General features: G+C 34.3%; 1 protein-coding gene across 1 annotated transcript in view; it reads left to right on the top strand.

Moving 5' to 3' along the window:
* Nucleotides 1-16,736, top strand: part of LOC110462298 (ribonuclease P protein subunit p30-like) — a 25,574-nt gene extending 8,838 nt beyond the window's left edge. The window contains exons 5-11 of the mRNA XM_021516210.1: nt 2,158-2,223; nt 5,844-5,933; nt 7,610-7,726; nt 8,139-8,168; nt 8,928-8,965; nt 13,413-13,492; nt 16,427-16,736. Of these exons, the coding sequence (XP_021371885.1) occupies nt 2,158-2,223; nt 5,844-5,933; nt 7,610-7,726; nt 8,139-8,168; nt 8,928-8,965; nt 13,413-13,492; nt 16,427-16,662 (657 nt within the window). The 3' untranslated portion in view covers nt 16,663-16,736. The remainder of the gene's footprint in view (nt 1-2,157; nt 2,224-5,843; nt 5,934-7,609; nt 7,727-8,138; nt 8,169-8,927; nt 8,966-13,412; nt 13,493-16,426) is intronic.
* Nucleotides 16,737-17,970: the final 1,234 nt, after the last annotated feature.

Here is a 17,970-nt window from a genome sequence, read left to right as displayed (position 1 = left end):
TTTAATAATTAATGCAGTGTTCATTAGATGACAGAAGAAATTGACTTTAATTTCATTGTTTTTATATCAGTTGTTCATTTAATGCTAAATATGTTTGAAAAACAAGATTAATTAGGTTAAAATTCAGATATTTGTTGTTGCATGCAGCAAAAAAGTGTAAATTTACATTTAGCTCCTCTTAGATATAAAGTACCAAATTCAATTGAGCTCATTTTCGTAGATTTTTTTGCGATATGATGATATTATGCAAAGTTTCTCGTAACATTGCGAAATGTGTTTTGATATATACCACTCCCTGGAGCCATATGTGAGAGGGTGTGGAATTCATTGTCACTTGCTATTTTTGTTGGCAGTGTTAGTTTTGATGGATTAAATTTGTATAGAAAACATTTCTTGCAAGCTATTGTTGAAATTTCAAAAGTGTTTTCTTTAATAATTAATGCAGTGTTCATTAGATGACAGAAGAAATTGACTTTAATTTCATTGTTTTTATATCAGTTGTTCATTTAATGCTAAATATGTTTGAAAAACAAGATTAATTAGGTTAAAATTCAGATATTTGTTGTTGCATGCAGCAAAAAAGTGTAAATTTACATTTAGCTCCTCTTAGATATAAAGTACCAAATTCAATTGAGCTCATTTTCGTAGATTTTTTTGCGATATGATGATATTATGCAAAGTTTCTCGTAACATTGCGAAATGTGTTTTGATATATACCACTCCCTGGAGCCATATGTGAGAGGGTGTGGAATTCATTGTCACTTGCTATTTTTGTTGGCAGTGTTAGTTTTGATGGATTAAATTTTTATAGAAAACATTTCTTGCAAGCTATTGTTGAAATTTCAAAAGTGTTTTCTTTAATAATTGATGCAGTGTTCATTAGATGACAGAAGAAATTGACTTTAATTTCATTGTTTTTATATCAATTGTTCATTTAATGCTAAATATGTTTGAAAAACAAGATTAATTAGGTTAAAATTCAGATATTTGTTGTTGCATGCATCAAAGTGTAAATTTACATTTAGCTCCTTTTAGATATAAAGTACCAAATTCAATTGAGCTCATTTTCGTAGTTTTTTTTGCGATATGATGATATTATGCAAAGTTTCTCGTAATATTGCGAAATGTGTTTTTCTTCTACGAAAAATTAGCTCAATAGGCTTTCGTATTTTTTTATTTTTTTTTTCAAATATTTTACTTCCTCAGTAAGTGTTTAAGGAGGATGCCAGGGTTGAAATTACAGATATTATGCCCTGGTATTTTAAAAAATTAGATCGTATATTATATCTACGTTTAATCCTTTTAGAAACCATTCTTTGTAAAAGATAGTTTTGCGTGCTATTTCTATTTCATTACTAAACCAAATCGGAGTTTTAAGAAAGGATTCATAGCTGTTTGTATTATTTGCCTGTATTATCTTTAGCCACGCTTTTTAAACATCTTTCCAAAACAAGGTATTAGTGTTCTTAATACTCTGTTCAATATATTCAGTCCCACAATTAGCTAACTTATCCTTATCTAATTTCGTATATAATATATTTGTCCATTTGCCACTTCCATTGTTAAGCCTGCGAATCCATGTACATTTAAGTGAGTTGATAAAGGAGTCAGTATGAAGCATTCTTAGTCCACCATTTATATATTCTTTAATTACAACATCCCTTTTTATTTTGTCAACTTTACTATTCCACAAAAAGTTGTATAGTTCTGTGTTAAGATTTTTGATAAAGTTTTCGTCAGGATTTGGGATTGAAATAAATAGATGATTAAGTTGAGATATTATTAAAGTTTTGATTACTGTCAGTCTTCCAATTGGACTTTGGAGTCTTCTATTCGTAATAAAGTAATTTCATTTAAACATATTAAGCATTATTCATTCTTTGTTTACTATAGTTCGATACAGTCAATGTAAAGAATTTGTAGACTTAGACATGTATCTGCAATGTAAAATGGAGGGAGACATAAATACTGACAGCAGATAGACATGTATCTGCAGTATGGAGTAAGAATGGAAACGTGATGATAGTGAAGGGGCTCTTGACTCCTCGGTGATCTTTGAGGCAGACAAGGGACCGGATAACACGTTTCTGCAGGTCTTAAGAAGTCAATTTAATGGTCAGCAGAAACCTGACATGTGTGTTGTTTGATTCATTTCAGGCTCAAGAGGATATTCAGAAGTTTGATTTGGTGGCCGTTCAACCTACTTCAGAGAAAACATTCCATGTGAGTAATTTGTTCTGGATTGTTAGAGCAGATCTTTCACGCATGTCAATATTATTATTTTTGGGGATGATTTGATTTTTGACCGACAAACAAGAACACTGATGGGGAGAAAAACATCATTTATTTGTAATCATCGCATAAGTTTTGCTCTTTGGCAATGATTTTTTGCAGATAAGCAATCTTTAAGTATCAACAAAACTTTCATTTGAAATAAAAATCAATAAACTAGCAAACAAATGGCAAGTTTACATAAAGTCCTTTGAAAACGTGAAATTAGATTGATATGGGCCTCTGCTTCATGATGCCAACCTTCGTGTGGATCTAGCAAAGGTCCTAGTAATGTCACATCCTAAAATATAGAACCGGGTTTGTGATAACGATATGACAGGCACACAGGATAAAAACGTTGATCTTTCATAACATGGAAATATAATGTATGCCAATGAGATACTGATTGCGACCACATAGTCTTCAACTTGCATCTCATGAAACCTTCTGCTTTATGTTTGCCCTCAGCAGTCAACAGGTATCACAGAAATAATTATATTTGTAGTAAGTTCTTGCATGCGAAATGACTTGAAAAATCAAGTGATTACATTTCCACGTTTTTAGCTCACGTCTTTACCGATGAGTCCTGGCATGACGAAACAGCTGTAGAATACAGTTTGATTCATTATTAATATGCGGTATCAATTACAAAATGTTATAGATGCAATTATTAACATGTGTGTGTACTTTGTTCATATTTCAGAGGAGTTCCAATGAGGGACGATTGAATAAGATTTGCTTTCGCTCCAATGAGATTTAGCGGGTAGACAGTAATTAATAATTAAGAAACCTGTAAAACGTATTGACTGATGGGTGACACGTCACTTGAAAGATAATGCACACAAATTGATGACACATTTGACAGGTATTGCACACATATTGATGAAACATTTGAAAGGTATTGCACACAAATTGATGAAACATTTGATAGGTAATGTACACGAATTGATGAAACATTTGAAAGGTATTGCACACGAATTGATGACACATTTGACAGGTATTGCACACGAATTGATGACACATTTGACAGGTAATGTACACGAATTGATGTCACATTTGACAGGTAATGTACACAAATTGATGACACATTTGACAGGTATTGCACACGAACTGATGACACATTTGACAGGTAATGTACACGAATTAATGACACATTTGACAGGTATTGCACACGAATTGATGACACATTTGACAGGTAATGTACACGAATTGATGACACATTTGACAGGTATTATACACGAATTGATGAAATATTTGACAGGTATTGCACACGAATTGATGAAATATTTGACAGGTATTGCACACGAATTGATGACACATTTTACAGGTATTGCACACGAATTGATGACACATTTGACAGGTATTGCACACATATTGATGAAACATTTGAAAGGTATTGCACACAAATTGATGAAACATTTGATAGGTAATGTACACGAATTGATGAAACATTTGAAAGGTATTGCACACGAATTGATGACACATTTGACAGGTATTGCACACGAATTAATTACACATTTGAAAGGTAATGTACACGAATTGATGAACGAATTGATGAAACATTTGAAAGGTATTGCACACGAATTGATGACACATTTGACAGGTAATGCACACGAATTGATGACACATTTGACAGGTAATGTACACGAATTAATGACACATTTGACAGGTAATGTACACAAATTGATGTCAGAAACATTTGATAGGTAATGTACACGAATTGATGACACATTTGACAGGTAATGTACACGAATTGATGACACATTTGACAGGTATTGCACACGAATTGATGGCACATTTGACAGGTAATGTACACGAATTTTATGAAACATTTGACAGGTAATGTACACGAATTGATGACACATTTGACAGGTATTGCACACGAATTGATGACACATTTGACAGGTAATGCACACGAATTGATGACACATTTGACAGGTAACGTACACGAATTTCTAAAACATTTGACAGGTATTGCACACGAATTGATGTCACATTTTACAGGTACTGCACACAAATTGATGACTCATTTGACAGGTATTGCACACGAATTGATGACACATTTGACAGGTATTGCACACGAACTGATGACACATTTGACAGGTAATGTACACGAATTAATGACACATTTGACAGGTATTGCACACGAATTGATCGCACATTTGACAGGTAATGTACACGAATTTTATGAAACATTTGACAGGTAATGTACACGAATTTATGAAACATTTTACAGGTATTGCACACGAATTGATGACACATTTTACAGGTACTGCACACAAATTGATGACTCATTTGACAGGTATTGCACACGAATTGATGACATATTTGACAGGTAATGTACACGAATTTATGAAACATTTTACAGGCACACAAAATGATGACACATTTGACAGGTATTGCACACGAATTGATGGCACATTTTACAGGTACTGCACACAAATTGATGACTCATTTGACAGGTATTGCACACGAATTGATGACACATTTCACAGGTAATGTACACGAATTGATGACACATTTGACAGGTAATGGACACGAATTGATGACACATTTGACAGGTATTGCACACGAACTGATGACACATTTGACAGGTAATGTACACGAATTTATGAAACATTTTACAGGTATTGCACACGAATTGATGACACATTTTAAAGGTACTGCACACAAATTGATGACACATTTGACAGGTATTGCACACATATTGATGACACATTTGACAGGTAATGTAAACGAATTGATGAAACATTTGATAGGTAATGTACACGAATTGATGACACATTTGACAGGTATTATACACGAATTGATGAAATATTTGACAGGTATTGCACACGAATTGATGAAATATTTGACAGGTATTGCACACGAATTGATGAAATATTTGACAGGTATTGCACACGAATTGATGACACATTTGACAGGTATTGCACACAAATTGATGACACATTTGACAGGTAATGTACACGAATTGAATGACACATTTGACAGGTAATGTACACGAATTGATGACACATTTGACAGGTATTGCACACGAATTGATGAAATATTTGACAGGTATTGTACACGAAGTGATGAAAGATTTGACAGGTATTGCACACGAATTGATGACACATTTGACAGGTAAGGTACACGAATTGATGACCCATTTGACAGGTAATGTACACAAATGGATGACACATTTGACAGGCATTGCACACGAATTGATGTCACATTTTACAGGTATTGCACACGAATTGATGACACATTTGACAGGTAGTGCACATGAATTAATGTCACTATTGATAGGTTCATAAGGCTGTTTTATTTAAAATCTCTGAATGTACATTGTTGTCAGCAACCTTTTGACACTTGATAACGGGGTCCCCATCACCGAAAGAGGTTTTTTTCCACACATCTCATTTCGTGTATAATTGCAACACTAGCATAATTATTTTCAATCAAATGCTTTCCTCACTGACAGCCTACAACATCGATTTCGTAATAACATTAGTGATGGGTGTCACTGTGTTATTTGCAGGCGGTAGTGTTCCATGTCAAGATTTGATTTTCTTTTTTAATATTCATTTTAGCTGGCTTGCATGACACTTGATATTGACATCATCATTATAGACGTGACACAGAAACTACCATACTTCATAAGACGACCTTCAGTGAACACGGTGAGACCTCTTTTCCATGCTCTTCCTACATATTACTCTCAGCATGTAATGCCATCATTGTCCCTGAATGGCCAGAGCAAGATAAAATACAAACGTAACTAATTAAGTTTTCCCATGTACTGCTTTCCTCTTCTCATTCAATTCTTATGGAAACCATGTTGTGGGGATGATGTTATGAGTTTATTATAGGTATTCCCGCCCTACAGATATTTACAATGGTGAGTATTCATTTGATGTTTAACTAAATTATATGTTGTGTCCATAACGAGTGTGTTCGTCCACCAGATAGACAGTAGGCTTGACTAGCGATCTAAAGATATGTTTTTGCCTCGAAATGAACATGTAAACTGATGCAAATCAATTTGTATATATAGGAGGAACATTGTTAGGCCATGCTTAAAAAAGTGTTTGTGCGGCCTTGAAATTTACAAAATTGGTGTTTGATAAATTGAATTATTGAGACCAATTGATAAAAGAAAATAAATTAAGAAAAACAACAGCACCATGAACTGAACAGCTTTCGGTGACAACAGGAACAACTATAGGTACATGTAAATGATATTAAGTGTGGCTTAGATCAAAACAGTGGTATATCCAAGATGGCTGATATTTGTGAACAGGGGAGGTGCTCGCAATTAAGCCCCTCCCTACTTTTGGTCCATGTTCATGCACTAGAGTTGGAGGCTTATTTGCAGTCAAATACGGTAATAGGTACAGTATGTAAGTAGACAAACAATGTTTAAAAAGTGTTACAATGAGCCCTACTGAAAAAGAAACATCTGTGTAAAATATGCCTTATTTTGCAAACCGTGAGCAGTTACTTACATTAAGGGTATTGGAGCAAAGTATAAATACACAAGAACAATAATTCTGGCGTTTAAAAGGGTAAAAGTAATTTCAAATAATTCAATATTTCAAAAATGTCAATTTTTCAGGTCTTTAACGACAATCTGTGTTTATTTGGTACAAGTTGTAGCTGACTGCAATTTATCCTTTGTAGCGTATACTCTTTAATCCAGACAGCTGTACATAATGGAAGTTTCTCTTCAAGATTCCACATAAATATTTCTTTGTACATTGAACCCTTTTTACACAAATATATGTATAAAAATATAAACAGTAAATATGAATAGTTCCTCTGATGAACCCCTAAAGAGGTGAAAGCGCACTAGGGAGGTACAAAGAAACTCTTGTCATTTGTTTTTTATATGTATAAACTTATAAATACTGAACAGGAATGTTGGTCTTGGTTTGTGTATGTGCTTCGCGTGTATTTTACACATTTTTTAATGTAATAATAGCCTGTTACAATGTAGATGCTTGAACAGGAACACTGGTACCGGTAGTGTTTGGTTTGGCATATTTCGCTGTAGTAATGGCCTTGTACACGTTGGAGCAGAAATATCGGCTCTGATATTAATGGTGTTACTTTCACTAACATGTACATGTACATTTTCAGTTTTAATTGACGCGAAAACAATTTTATGAATACATTCATCCCTCTGGCATGTTTTTCAGCATCTAAATATATATATTTCAAGGGTATGTAGGGTCTCCAACTATTTTACATTTTTTTTGTCAGGGGGCAAGGAATTGGGGCAAAATTGGAGAAAGGGAAGTTGCTTAATATTGTTAACTTGGTTCGCAGTTAACACTGTTTATCGTTTATTCACCAGGCCATTGAGAGAGGGATACACTTTGAGATACAATACAGCCCCGCTGTTATGGACTCGAGTTCAAGGGTAGACATGATCCACAATACACAGTCATTAGTCAGTGTCTGTAAAGGCAAGGTACGTTTTGTGGTTGATTGTCAAATACATTAACCATTAATTTATCAAAATTGTCTTAAATTTATAAAATGAAAATAATACTATACACCTGGACATTTTTGTCCAGTGAAACTGTTGATGTTATGAAAAAGAATATGTTCAACTGATGCAACAAAAGTTTTTAAATACCAATTTTCATGCTTAAATAAATATAATTGCGATCAGTTTCCGCATACCTGTTTTTTTCTTGCACGCTATTCAGGTATCCTTATATAAAATGCCCTAACAGATTTCAACCCATTATTTGTGGCATGTGATTGCATCAAAGAGTGGTTCAATACATTTTCAGTGTCGATCTTGACGTTGTCTTAATACCAATTTGAATTTGCATGCTTGAGACAATTGCTTACACAACTGATATTTTGAATTTCAGAATGTGATTTTATCAAGTGGGTGTGAACAGGTAAAGTTTCTTGTATATGCATCACATTGGGTTATGAATATAATATAGACTTTTCCCAATTAAAACTTAATATACAGTTGTATTTAAAATACGTTTCTCTCAATGACGATGCGCACATGGGTAAAATTTCAATGGGTTTGTCTTGCAATTACATTTCTCATTATAGCATAATTTAACGTTTCTTTTTTACAGGGCTTTACTTTTTGATAGGTTGATACATTTTTATGAGAAAAACGATCAATAAAATTATTTGAAAAAAATTAATCGAGCAGAAACAATATGTGCGTTGATATACGATGTATGTACGTTCTAATTTCAGTTTTTAAATGAATCATTGATGTTTGAACAAATTAGTTGGCTGTATGTAACATGACAGCAGTTTTCTTCATCGATACTTACATATACATACAAGTAATCGACTGGCTTTAGTGTCTCATTCAGGAGTAATAATTGAGATGGTGAACATTGACAGTAAGATGTCCTTCCGTACCAGATTATTAACAATACGGAAAATAAATTAACGATTTCGATGGCCACAATGATCTCATTTGAGTAGTGACATGGTTCTTAATATATCCACTTGTTATTATTAATTTGAAATTAACCAGTACTCCTTTAATGGTTGAGAATCATATCAGTAAGAGGTGTTACACACCTCCCGTTTCGTTTCAACAAGAATTTGGGCTAACTTGGATTTCTAACTTTCCTATCCCTAGCTTCACCGATGTAGTCACATGTGTTTCATTCATTTGTTTGCAGGCTTCTTCCATCCGTGGACCATATGACGTTGCCAACCTGTATCCTTTCATCAAAATAAAGATTGCAGATTTAAACACAATTGTGTCGGGGGTGGGGGAGTTTAATATGGCTATTTGTTATTCTCAATGCTAACTCAATTAACCCTTTCATCCCTATGTAACTTTAGTGAACTCTACCATGCATTGATCTGGATGAGTCCATTATGGGTCTACAGTGGCGAAAGGGTTAACCTTTTGGGTTGGAAAGCGACTTTAGATGATATAAACAAGTATATTGTATGATAATGATTACGAAATCTCCCCAATCTTGCAGGTTCATTGACAATAACCTGTGTAGAGGGTTTCTGCACGCAATCTTGCACGTCGAATAACGTCACGCTTTTGCCATGTTTAGCATGATTCATAGTTATTCTATCAATAATAAAATACCACTTACAAAAAGAGCAATATTAATTAGTATGAAAGTATGTGTGAAAGTGGAATTCATTATGTATAAAGAAATGTATATGTTATTGTAATGTGAAAAATACATTGCTCATGTAGATATCTGAAAGTGTCGGAAACCCTTATTTAAATGTATATTCAGGAAGATTATTAATAGGAGACATATATTTAGAAACCCCTATTTACATGTAAATTCAGAAAGATTATTAATAGGAGACATATATTTGGAAACCTGCTTTACTGTGTTAAAGTATTGTTTGCTTAAGCTTTCAGATAAATATTCCAAAACAACTTGCATTAAAATAGGTGTATCATTCTCTGCGTTTTTTGATGGCTCCGACTTCTTAGGACTTCATAGATCATAGAACTGTTTATCATGTCCTGTTTTTGTTGGTGACCTACATACTCTCCTGTATTTGTTTGAGAGACTATGAAAGATGCCACGTGTGGTGCAGAGAATGTTTATTAATATTGTAGTGCACCTGATTTTTTCGCCATTTTGAAGAGTTTGCCGAAGTCTTTCCTTTCGTTTCCTTAGTTTCTGTTGTTATATATTCAGCATTTGGTTGATTGGTGACCTTTTGTGTTGACACATAATCGTTTGATTCACCTTTATCAAAGAAGCTGTAACAACGTTCTCGAGTGTCATATATGCTTGGGACGAGTTTGAAATTATGTTTAGCAAATACATCACAGATTTAGGGGTAACACATTTGGTCAAACTTTGTATTTGCAAACCTTGTGTTCCGGAAGGGTAAGCGTAAGCTGGTTCTTTGAAGACCTCCGTCATGTATATCTAGAACAAGTACAGACAATGCCACATCCTCAAAGCGAGATCTAGGTTAGGGACAACGCAATAACAAAAGAACACTGCTGAGCATAATGAAAAGTATCGACTCTTTTGTTGAACAAAAAATTGCATATTTTCGAATGAGATATTGAGGGCTTATATAAAATTTGAACATGGTTGTCATCAACCCGCATCTCTCGAATCCTTGTGGTGTAAGGTTAAGGTGAATATACCTCTTGTGTCCTTTATTCTCAGCTTACCTACGCACTTTATGAAGGTTGACAGATGTGCATGCTCCATGCATCTCATTGAATAAAAAATGTCAATCTTTTTCAGATTACATTATATTATGAAGGATATTCATTCCGAGTTAAAGTGAAACTAGATACCACACTAAAAGACGTATTGTCTTTGTATTTTTAGTGTATTCACTAAGTGTCCTGATGTACAGATATTTTCGACTTCATTATTGTCAAATAAATAATCCTTCAATCTCAACAAGCTCTCGAAGGTTTAACGATTGATTCTGCAGCCATCTTCGGCAAATCTGCCGGCTTCAAAATAAATTTACTGACTTTATGTATGTCACTCCGCAATGTATCACTGGACTGTCATGCTGATGGCACTTAATCATTTTATCCTATACGTAATCTTGATATGTCATTACCGGACGATGAAGCCCGTATTTATTTTCTTGATATATATCTTCAGCAAAAGCATGTGTAGCTTCTACAAAACATAACCTGCTATGTCTTCTCATGCACACCATTCACTGATCAGAAGAAAAAACCTGATGCATTTTGAATATTCAAAAAGTGTATTCAGTTGTTTGTTTTTGTAATTAATATAACACAATAATGTAAAGGTTTTTATTTCACGAGTTTGTTTTTAATTTTAAAAATAATATAAAGGTTTTTATTCAAATTGTATTTGCTTTTGCGCGATCAACGTATTATCGGACGTTTATCGGACATACCCACTAAGTTTAAGATACTGTGCCTATTCACTATATTATTGTTAGTGCCTCTTTTTATTATTTTATTTTCTGAAGGTTGATAATGTCTTTTCTTTGTTTTCGTGTTTTTTTGGTTTGTGTTGTCTTTTCCTTTCGTTTGAAAGCCTGTCCTTTTGTGTTGAAGCTGTAGTTTAGTATTTTATGTGATATGATATATTTCACTTGGTGTAGTTGACATAGCAATACTTCGTTTGCCATAGGTTTGTCATAGCGATACCATAAGACGTAATAATCTTCCTTAATGTTGTCTTATGTAGACATTAAATATCTTGTCTCGATGTTTTTGTTGGTCCAGAAATATTTAATATAAATGTAAAATTAAGCTCAACTTATACGATACATGAACAATGTTAAACAAAATATTTATTGGCGATTTAATTTTCTCGCTTTCGGAGAAAAGAGGGATATTCATTTGTGTTCGTCCGTTTTTCTATCTGTCCGTCGGTCTGTCCGTATGTCGAGTTTGGCTATTCCTATAATAAATCCCCAAAACTACCTGGATTTCAAATCTGTTTGGTATGCACATTCTGATTGGCAAGTGGCAGGGAAAGTTCGATTGCTAATTAGATGCATACTGTACATATTTTCGTATAATATGATGATTCTACACACAGGTGATACATATGTAGGTGAATTAGTTTCCATTCAAACTATCCTAAAATATAACGATTTCAACCGAATTTGGTATGCAAATTATCTAGTGGCAAGTTTCAGGCTAATTTTGATTGCCAGTTTGCTGTATGCAAATAAACGTTTATTTAATTATGCTACATTGTACTTCATTCTGATAACAATTTTACTAATTTGCTTGGTCTCATTTAAACGACTCTCAAAAATAGTTTTCGTTTTCGTTTTGACAGTTTCATACGAAAATACATTTAATCAGAGATCATTTACGTTTATTGCATTGCTACATCACAATGAAGGAGATATGTGATATGTTATGATCCTTTAAAAAGCCCACAATGCTGAAATAATCGATCTTCAAGGGTTGTAAACATAATTTGTCCATCCTTATCTCTGCTGCACGCCATCCTAATTTGTGTTTGGTTGTCAGTAAAAAGAATGTATATACGATGAGTGATTGTGTGTGTGGGCTGTGGAGTTGGCTTTCATTAGAGTAATGAACAGCACTATTTTATATTGCTGTCTTTCATAGACATTGAGCTCCTTTAATGTCGAAAAATAATCGTTGGATTGGCGGCATGTACAATGGTGTACATTGTAGCCAAGACTTAACATATTTCTAGTATATGCATATTAGCGGTATTCTGATTTTCGCGCTTTGAATATTGCGCTAATGCATCTGTTGTGAATACTCTTAATTTATCAATGCGTTTGTTTGATAAAATTCGTTATTACGCTAAAATGTGTGTCCGCAAAAATAAGTACCCTTACAGAATAACGGTCCTTCAACACTATAAGGTCACACAGGCCAAATTGGTAACAAAATAGTTAAACAGTTTGTGTGTTTCAATCAAAAGATGGTGATCATTTAGATGTGAAAAAAAGATAGACAGATTTCAAGAGTTCCATTAGTTCATCATGGCATCGATACGACAGGCCAAGGGGATATTTGGGACCGGGTTTATTTGTAGGGTACGTTCAAAAGCATGAACATCTAATCAGTTGTTATATTATAAGTTGGTATAGTCTACATTGCTGTTAGTATCAGAACCAGATGTATCGTACATAATCTCGAATTATAATTGAACGGTGGATTTATAGTTTAGTATAATAAATAACGGTCATTGCTTTCACTTAAGTGTTTTCTGCAGCCTTAACAATTCTTTCCTTACGGGGATATTTGAATTAAGGAAATCGTAATTATCCGATTTATAAGTTCATAAGTATTCAGTAAGGGGTTTCTTAATTCATATAATTTGTGTTGTGTGTTGATTACTGTAATTCGTGAAATCAAAGCCAGACCAAATACCTTATGTTTACACTTTACAGTAACATACATTTATTCTGAACGAAGAATGTAATTGAAGCTGTGCATGAAATGTTTTTGATTAGGGGTATTTGTTTATCGATAATGAGCTGTTTTCCACTTCATGATCGTACGAGGCAACTAATGCTAACCTGTTGTGTCCAGGGTTTTCCCTGTGTAATCATTGCTATGGTGATTACATAATTTAGATATGCGCGGCGTCATTTAATGAAAAGTTTATAAAAAAAGTACATTTTTTCTGTTGATGGATGCGTGGTTGTACAGTTTCCTTAACTATAATAAGAGCCATGCTGTTTGGAATGACACAAGCCCAGGGGAAGGCAGCGGTCTGTAGGAACTGTCGGGCGGTACTATTTCATGCAGGTGAGACAGACATATAATGATGGCTTTAAGATATATGCTATCTTACTATGGTCTCGTTTTTCTCCCTACACTGAAAAAGTCACTTGCAAAAGCGTTCTGATTAATTTTAAGTTGTCGCACACAGCAGTATATACACCGATAACAATCGATCAATTTCATATATGTTTTGTTATTCATAATCAAGGTGTTATATATAAAAAGGAATACATACAACGCAAGTCATTAAGGTTAAAACAATTACTTTTATTTAGGCTGGCCAATCTATCTCGTAAACTTTCATGAAGATTTAGAACCAAGGTCGACTTTAAAGTAATCACCATATCGCCTAAATGTAAACGGTAAGGCGGAACAGATTTATTTCAACACAACATAGAAAATAGGTGTCACGTTCTTTCTGTATGTGTTATCAAAAGTATTTTGATGATACTTCGCACTTATTGAAACTATGTACAAAAGAATATGTATACAAATTCTTGCGCTCCTTAGTCAAGCAAAGTTTTTGTTATTTACATCCAATAACTCAAATTCTATCCATGGAAACCAATATTTTTGTAATGAGTTGTAACATAGCACGGGTGTCATTTGCGTGAAATGACCTCCGTTCATTTACATGGTAACAAATCAATGATTTATAAAATGCCAATTAGATGGTGCTTTGGGGAATGAAACATTGGATTAGATGTAACATTGTAACAACGTGCTTGAGCAGATACGAAACGATTAACAAATTACGAGATCAATATTTAATGTTTGAATATTATACATCAAATCTCGTTACGATGGGTTTGTTATTATCATTAAAACAACTTGTGATAAACATAGTGTTGTGCGATAAAATACATAGAAATAAAGGTAATTTAACAACACGGACACATACTGCAATTGTCCAAAAATAGATATAAATGTGAAAGATCACATGAAAACGTCATTTTACAAAAAACAACAACACCACAATAACTGCCATTGTAAAAAAATACACTGAAATAAATGTACAAAGTACTGAAGCATTGCGCTAGGCATAATGCTTTGATAGCCTGCAAAGCTGCGTCATTCATACAAACTGTAAATCCCAAAGCAACCCAGTCAATAGTTATATTTAATATTTTGAGAGTATTTCGCTATCGTAGAAATTGAAATCTGCTGAATAAAGTTCAGCATAAAGTTCAAAATATTGTAAAACGTCAACTCGTGCGCCACGGCTTTTTCAGTTTGTATTAATGCAATCCGAAATTTTGTAGGGTTTTAAAGAGGGAGTGCCATAGAATGGTAATATAGGGAAGTATACGGCCATTGTACGAAAAACAGACTTGTATATCCGAGTTCTAAGTAACACGTTTTGAGTTTAACCTCATATAGAGAAGTTGGATATTTAGCCGTTTTTGTTTAAATAGAACACACTTTTACTACACGGAGGAAGGAATTTATAACAACATAATATGAGTTTCATACGCTGAACTGTATCGATTTAGTGGTCTTGTCACAAATGGGAACACAGTTTATGTCGCTTGTCAACTTCTCTTTTCTTTTCCGTTTATTTGTTACATTTTTTCGTGTTTCGTGACAGTGTTCCATCAGTACGTAAATCACCGTTTTGTATATCTGTGTATGTTTGGTCTTGGTAATTTCGTTTAATTCGTCATTGACATTGGCAGCCCTTATGTCTTTTGGCGAAACATTTGAAGACAGCTTTAGAAATGCTTTATTGATTGATTAGGTCGACTAAAATATTCTCATTAAGATAATCTTGTGAACTGCCATTAGGCATGCGACTTAAATAAACAAATATTGCTTGTATGTCTATCCTACTTTTGTCAGAAGCAATTTTTAGTCTGTTTGTAAATGGACTGACATGTTTGTTAGAATTTCACTTCAATGTTGTTTTCAGTACAACAAATCTGATTTTCTATCCTTTAATTAGAGCAATTAATTCGACAAAATTTGATAGGATTTCGTAAATGATGTTTCCGTTTTTACGTTTTGCACAACCTAATCAGACAAACCACTGCTGTAATGAGTGGCGTAAGAAAGTTCTGTCCTCAAAGCAATAGTTAATTGACGGGCACTTATTCAAATCTATACCAATGATTCTTTACATGTCAATCACACATGGATATAAGGAAAACCATCACAGGAAATTTTGCTCAATACAATTCACTAATAAACCAAACGCACATTTGTTTTCAATCGCTATCTTACAACTTCACGGATTATTACAGGGCTGCGTTCTAATTATTTCGCTTATATTCGTTATAACCCACCTGACTGATGCATATAGAATTCGTCACTATGCTATCAGCATGTATATGTGGTCCGTATTTCCATGATATGCTGTAGTTTTCCATCAATGTGTTAACATCATCACGTGTATTTTTGTTGTGAAGCATGTGTGGCAACAAATCAAGATGAAAACCAAAATTGGCGTCGCCTTTCTTTCCTTTTTTTTTTTTTTTTTTTTTTTAAATTATTGACGAAACAGTCAAATAGTCAAATGTAAGAATATATATCAGACTCATTCCTATTCTTTCTAACTTGTAATAAATCCAATCAAGTGTTTGAGATACTCTGAGAAGCGTGTTGGTGTTCATGTATTTGGACTCTGCGGAATCCAATGATACATTTCATTGCGTCAAAAAAGGCATATTACTATCACAAACTCGAGTGATAGTGGGTTACATTTTCCTGATAATGTGCTTTCTTTGTGAACGTCGGTCGACGATGATACTAAATTCTATTCAGAGCAAGGAACAATGCATTCGTGATCATGCAAACTATTACACAAATCCTGTCAACTTCGACACCAACCCAGTTCTTTAGACACTGCTTATTCGTAATTGACGACAACGTGTAGACAACGTAATGAGGGATTACCACATATAACAGTTCACATATATGTGATGGACGCTGAGTGAACAAAACATATTTATGATGTTACAGAGTCCAGGCGCGCCTGCAAATCCACGATGAGTGCTGTGCAAGTAAAGGGACTACAAACAACACACCAGCCTGTCGTTACCGAGTGCCAACAAAGTCATTCTGGAGAAAAATCCACAAAAGCTGATGATCATTCTACCAAAACTGCTTCGAGTGACGCAAATGTATTACCAGTTAATATGAAAAGAACAAATGGCCTCGTGGACGATGGTCCACCTGGGAAAAAACTGAAAACGTGATTCTACTTTTGCTTTAGAGTAGAAAAGGGAATTCGATACAAGAACGATCATGTGTCAATAAAAGTTCTGGTGAAGTTTTTAAAAAATGAAATGTTTTTTTTTATTTTCAACTATAAACAAGTTATGAATTCGTTTAAGATCCCACCGTAAACTTACCACCAACTAATATTTTGAATCGTTCGAAGAACTGACATTCGGACGCCAATATTTTGAAACAATATCGCAGTGATATGTGTGACCCGCTGTCTTTTTAGGTCACCTGAGACATTTTACATTTTCGACTTCATCTCCAAAACTCCTGAACCAATTTCAATGAAATTTTGCAGGGACCTTCCATTGACAAAGGTCAACAAGAAAAGTGGCCGGTTTAGTCCCAAGCCCCCAGGGGCCTGAGGGGCGGGGCCAAAAAGGGCCAAATTGACTAAAATTTCAAAAATATTCTTCTCCAAAACCCCTGAACCAATTTCAATGAAATTTTGTAGGGACCTTCCATGGACAAAGGTCAACAAGAATAGTGGCCGGTTTAGTCTTAAGTCCCCAGGGGCCTGAGGGGCAGGGCCAAAACGGGTCAAATTGACTAAAATTTCAAAAATCTTCTTCTCAAGACCCAGATATGGTAGAATCAATTACTCTTCAGAGATGGAAGAGTCTTAAGGTTTATGACCCTGGGGCATCACGTTTACCCCCTGGGGAAGGGGGGGGGGGGGGGATTTATTATGGTTTATAATGGCAAATGATACTTTGAATATTACATGGCAATAACTTGATTGGAATTATAACCTTGAGTTGACAGTTTGATACTTTGAAAATTTTGAGCCAGCCCTACCCCCAAGGGCTGTAGGGTGGGGCTCAAAGGAGTCAGTGTGCTAAAATTTCTTCATTTTCCTTGTTTAGAATCAGAGGTGCTAGTTTCAAATACTTTTTAGTCTGAAATCTGTATGCTAGGTATTGAATAAGGTGGTTTTATTGTTTTTTTGTCACTTTGAGTAATATTTCTGTTCATGTTAAAAACAAAATCAAATCTCTGTATAAATATATCAGGTGACCGTTAAGGCCCATGCGCCTCTTGTTATCTACAGCGAGAACAATCCTTGAATCAAAACCAAGAAAGGTTTCCAATGGTCATATATATAGCAGACGCTTTTATACGTAACGACAAGGTGAAAACTGACTTAAAATTGTGCATGGGGACTTTCTAGAGAAGAAATTGATTTATTTTTCAATTCGAATGTTTTCGGACACCAGGAGTCTATGATGGCCATCATGGGATTTAATCGACCTAGACATACTGTTATTTTCGCGATGTTG

The sequence above is a fragment of the Mizuhopecten yessoensis genome, unplaced genomic scaffold (genome assembly GCF_002113885.1).
Source record: "Mizuhopecten yessoensis strain PY_sf001 unplaced genomic scaffold, ASM211388v2 scaffold10771, whole genome shotgun sequence".
NCBI lineage: Eukaryota > Metazoa > Mollusca > Bivalvia > Pectinida > Pectinidae > Mizuhopecten > Mizuhopecten yessoensis.
This window is presented reverse-complemented; position numbering and strand designations above follow the sequence as displayed.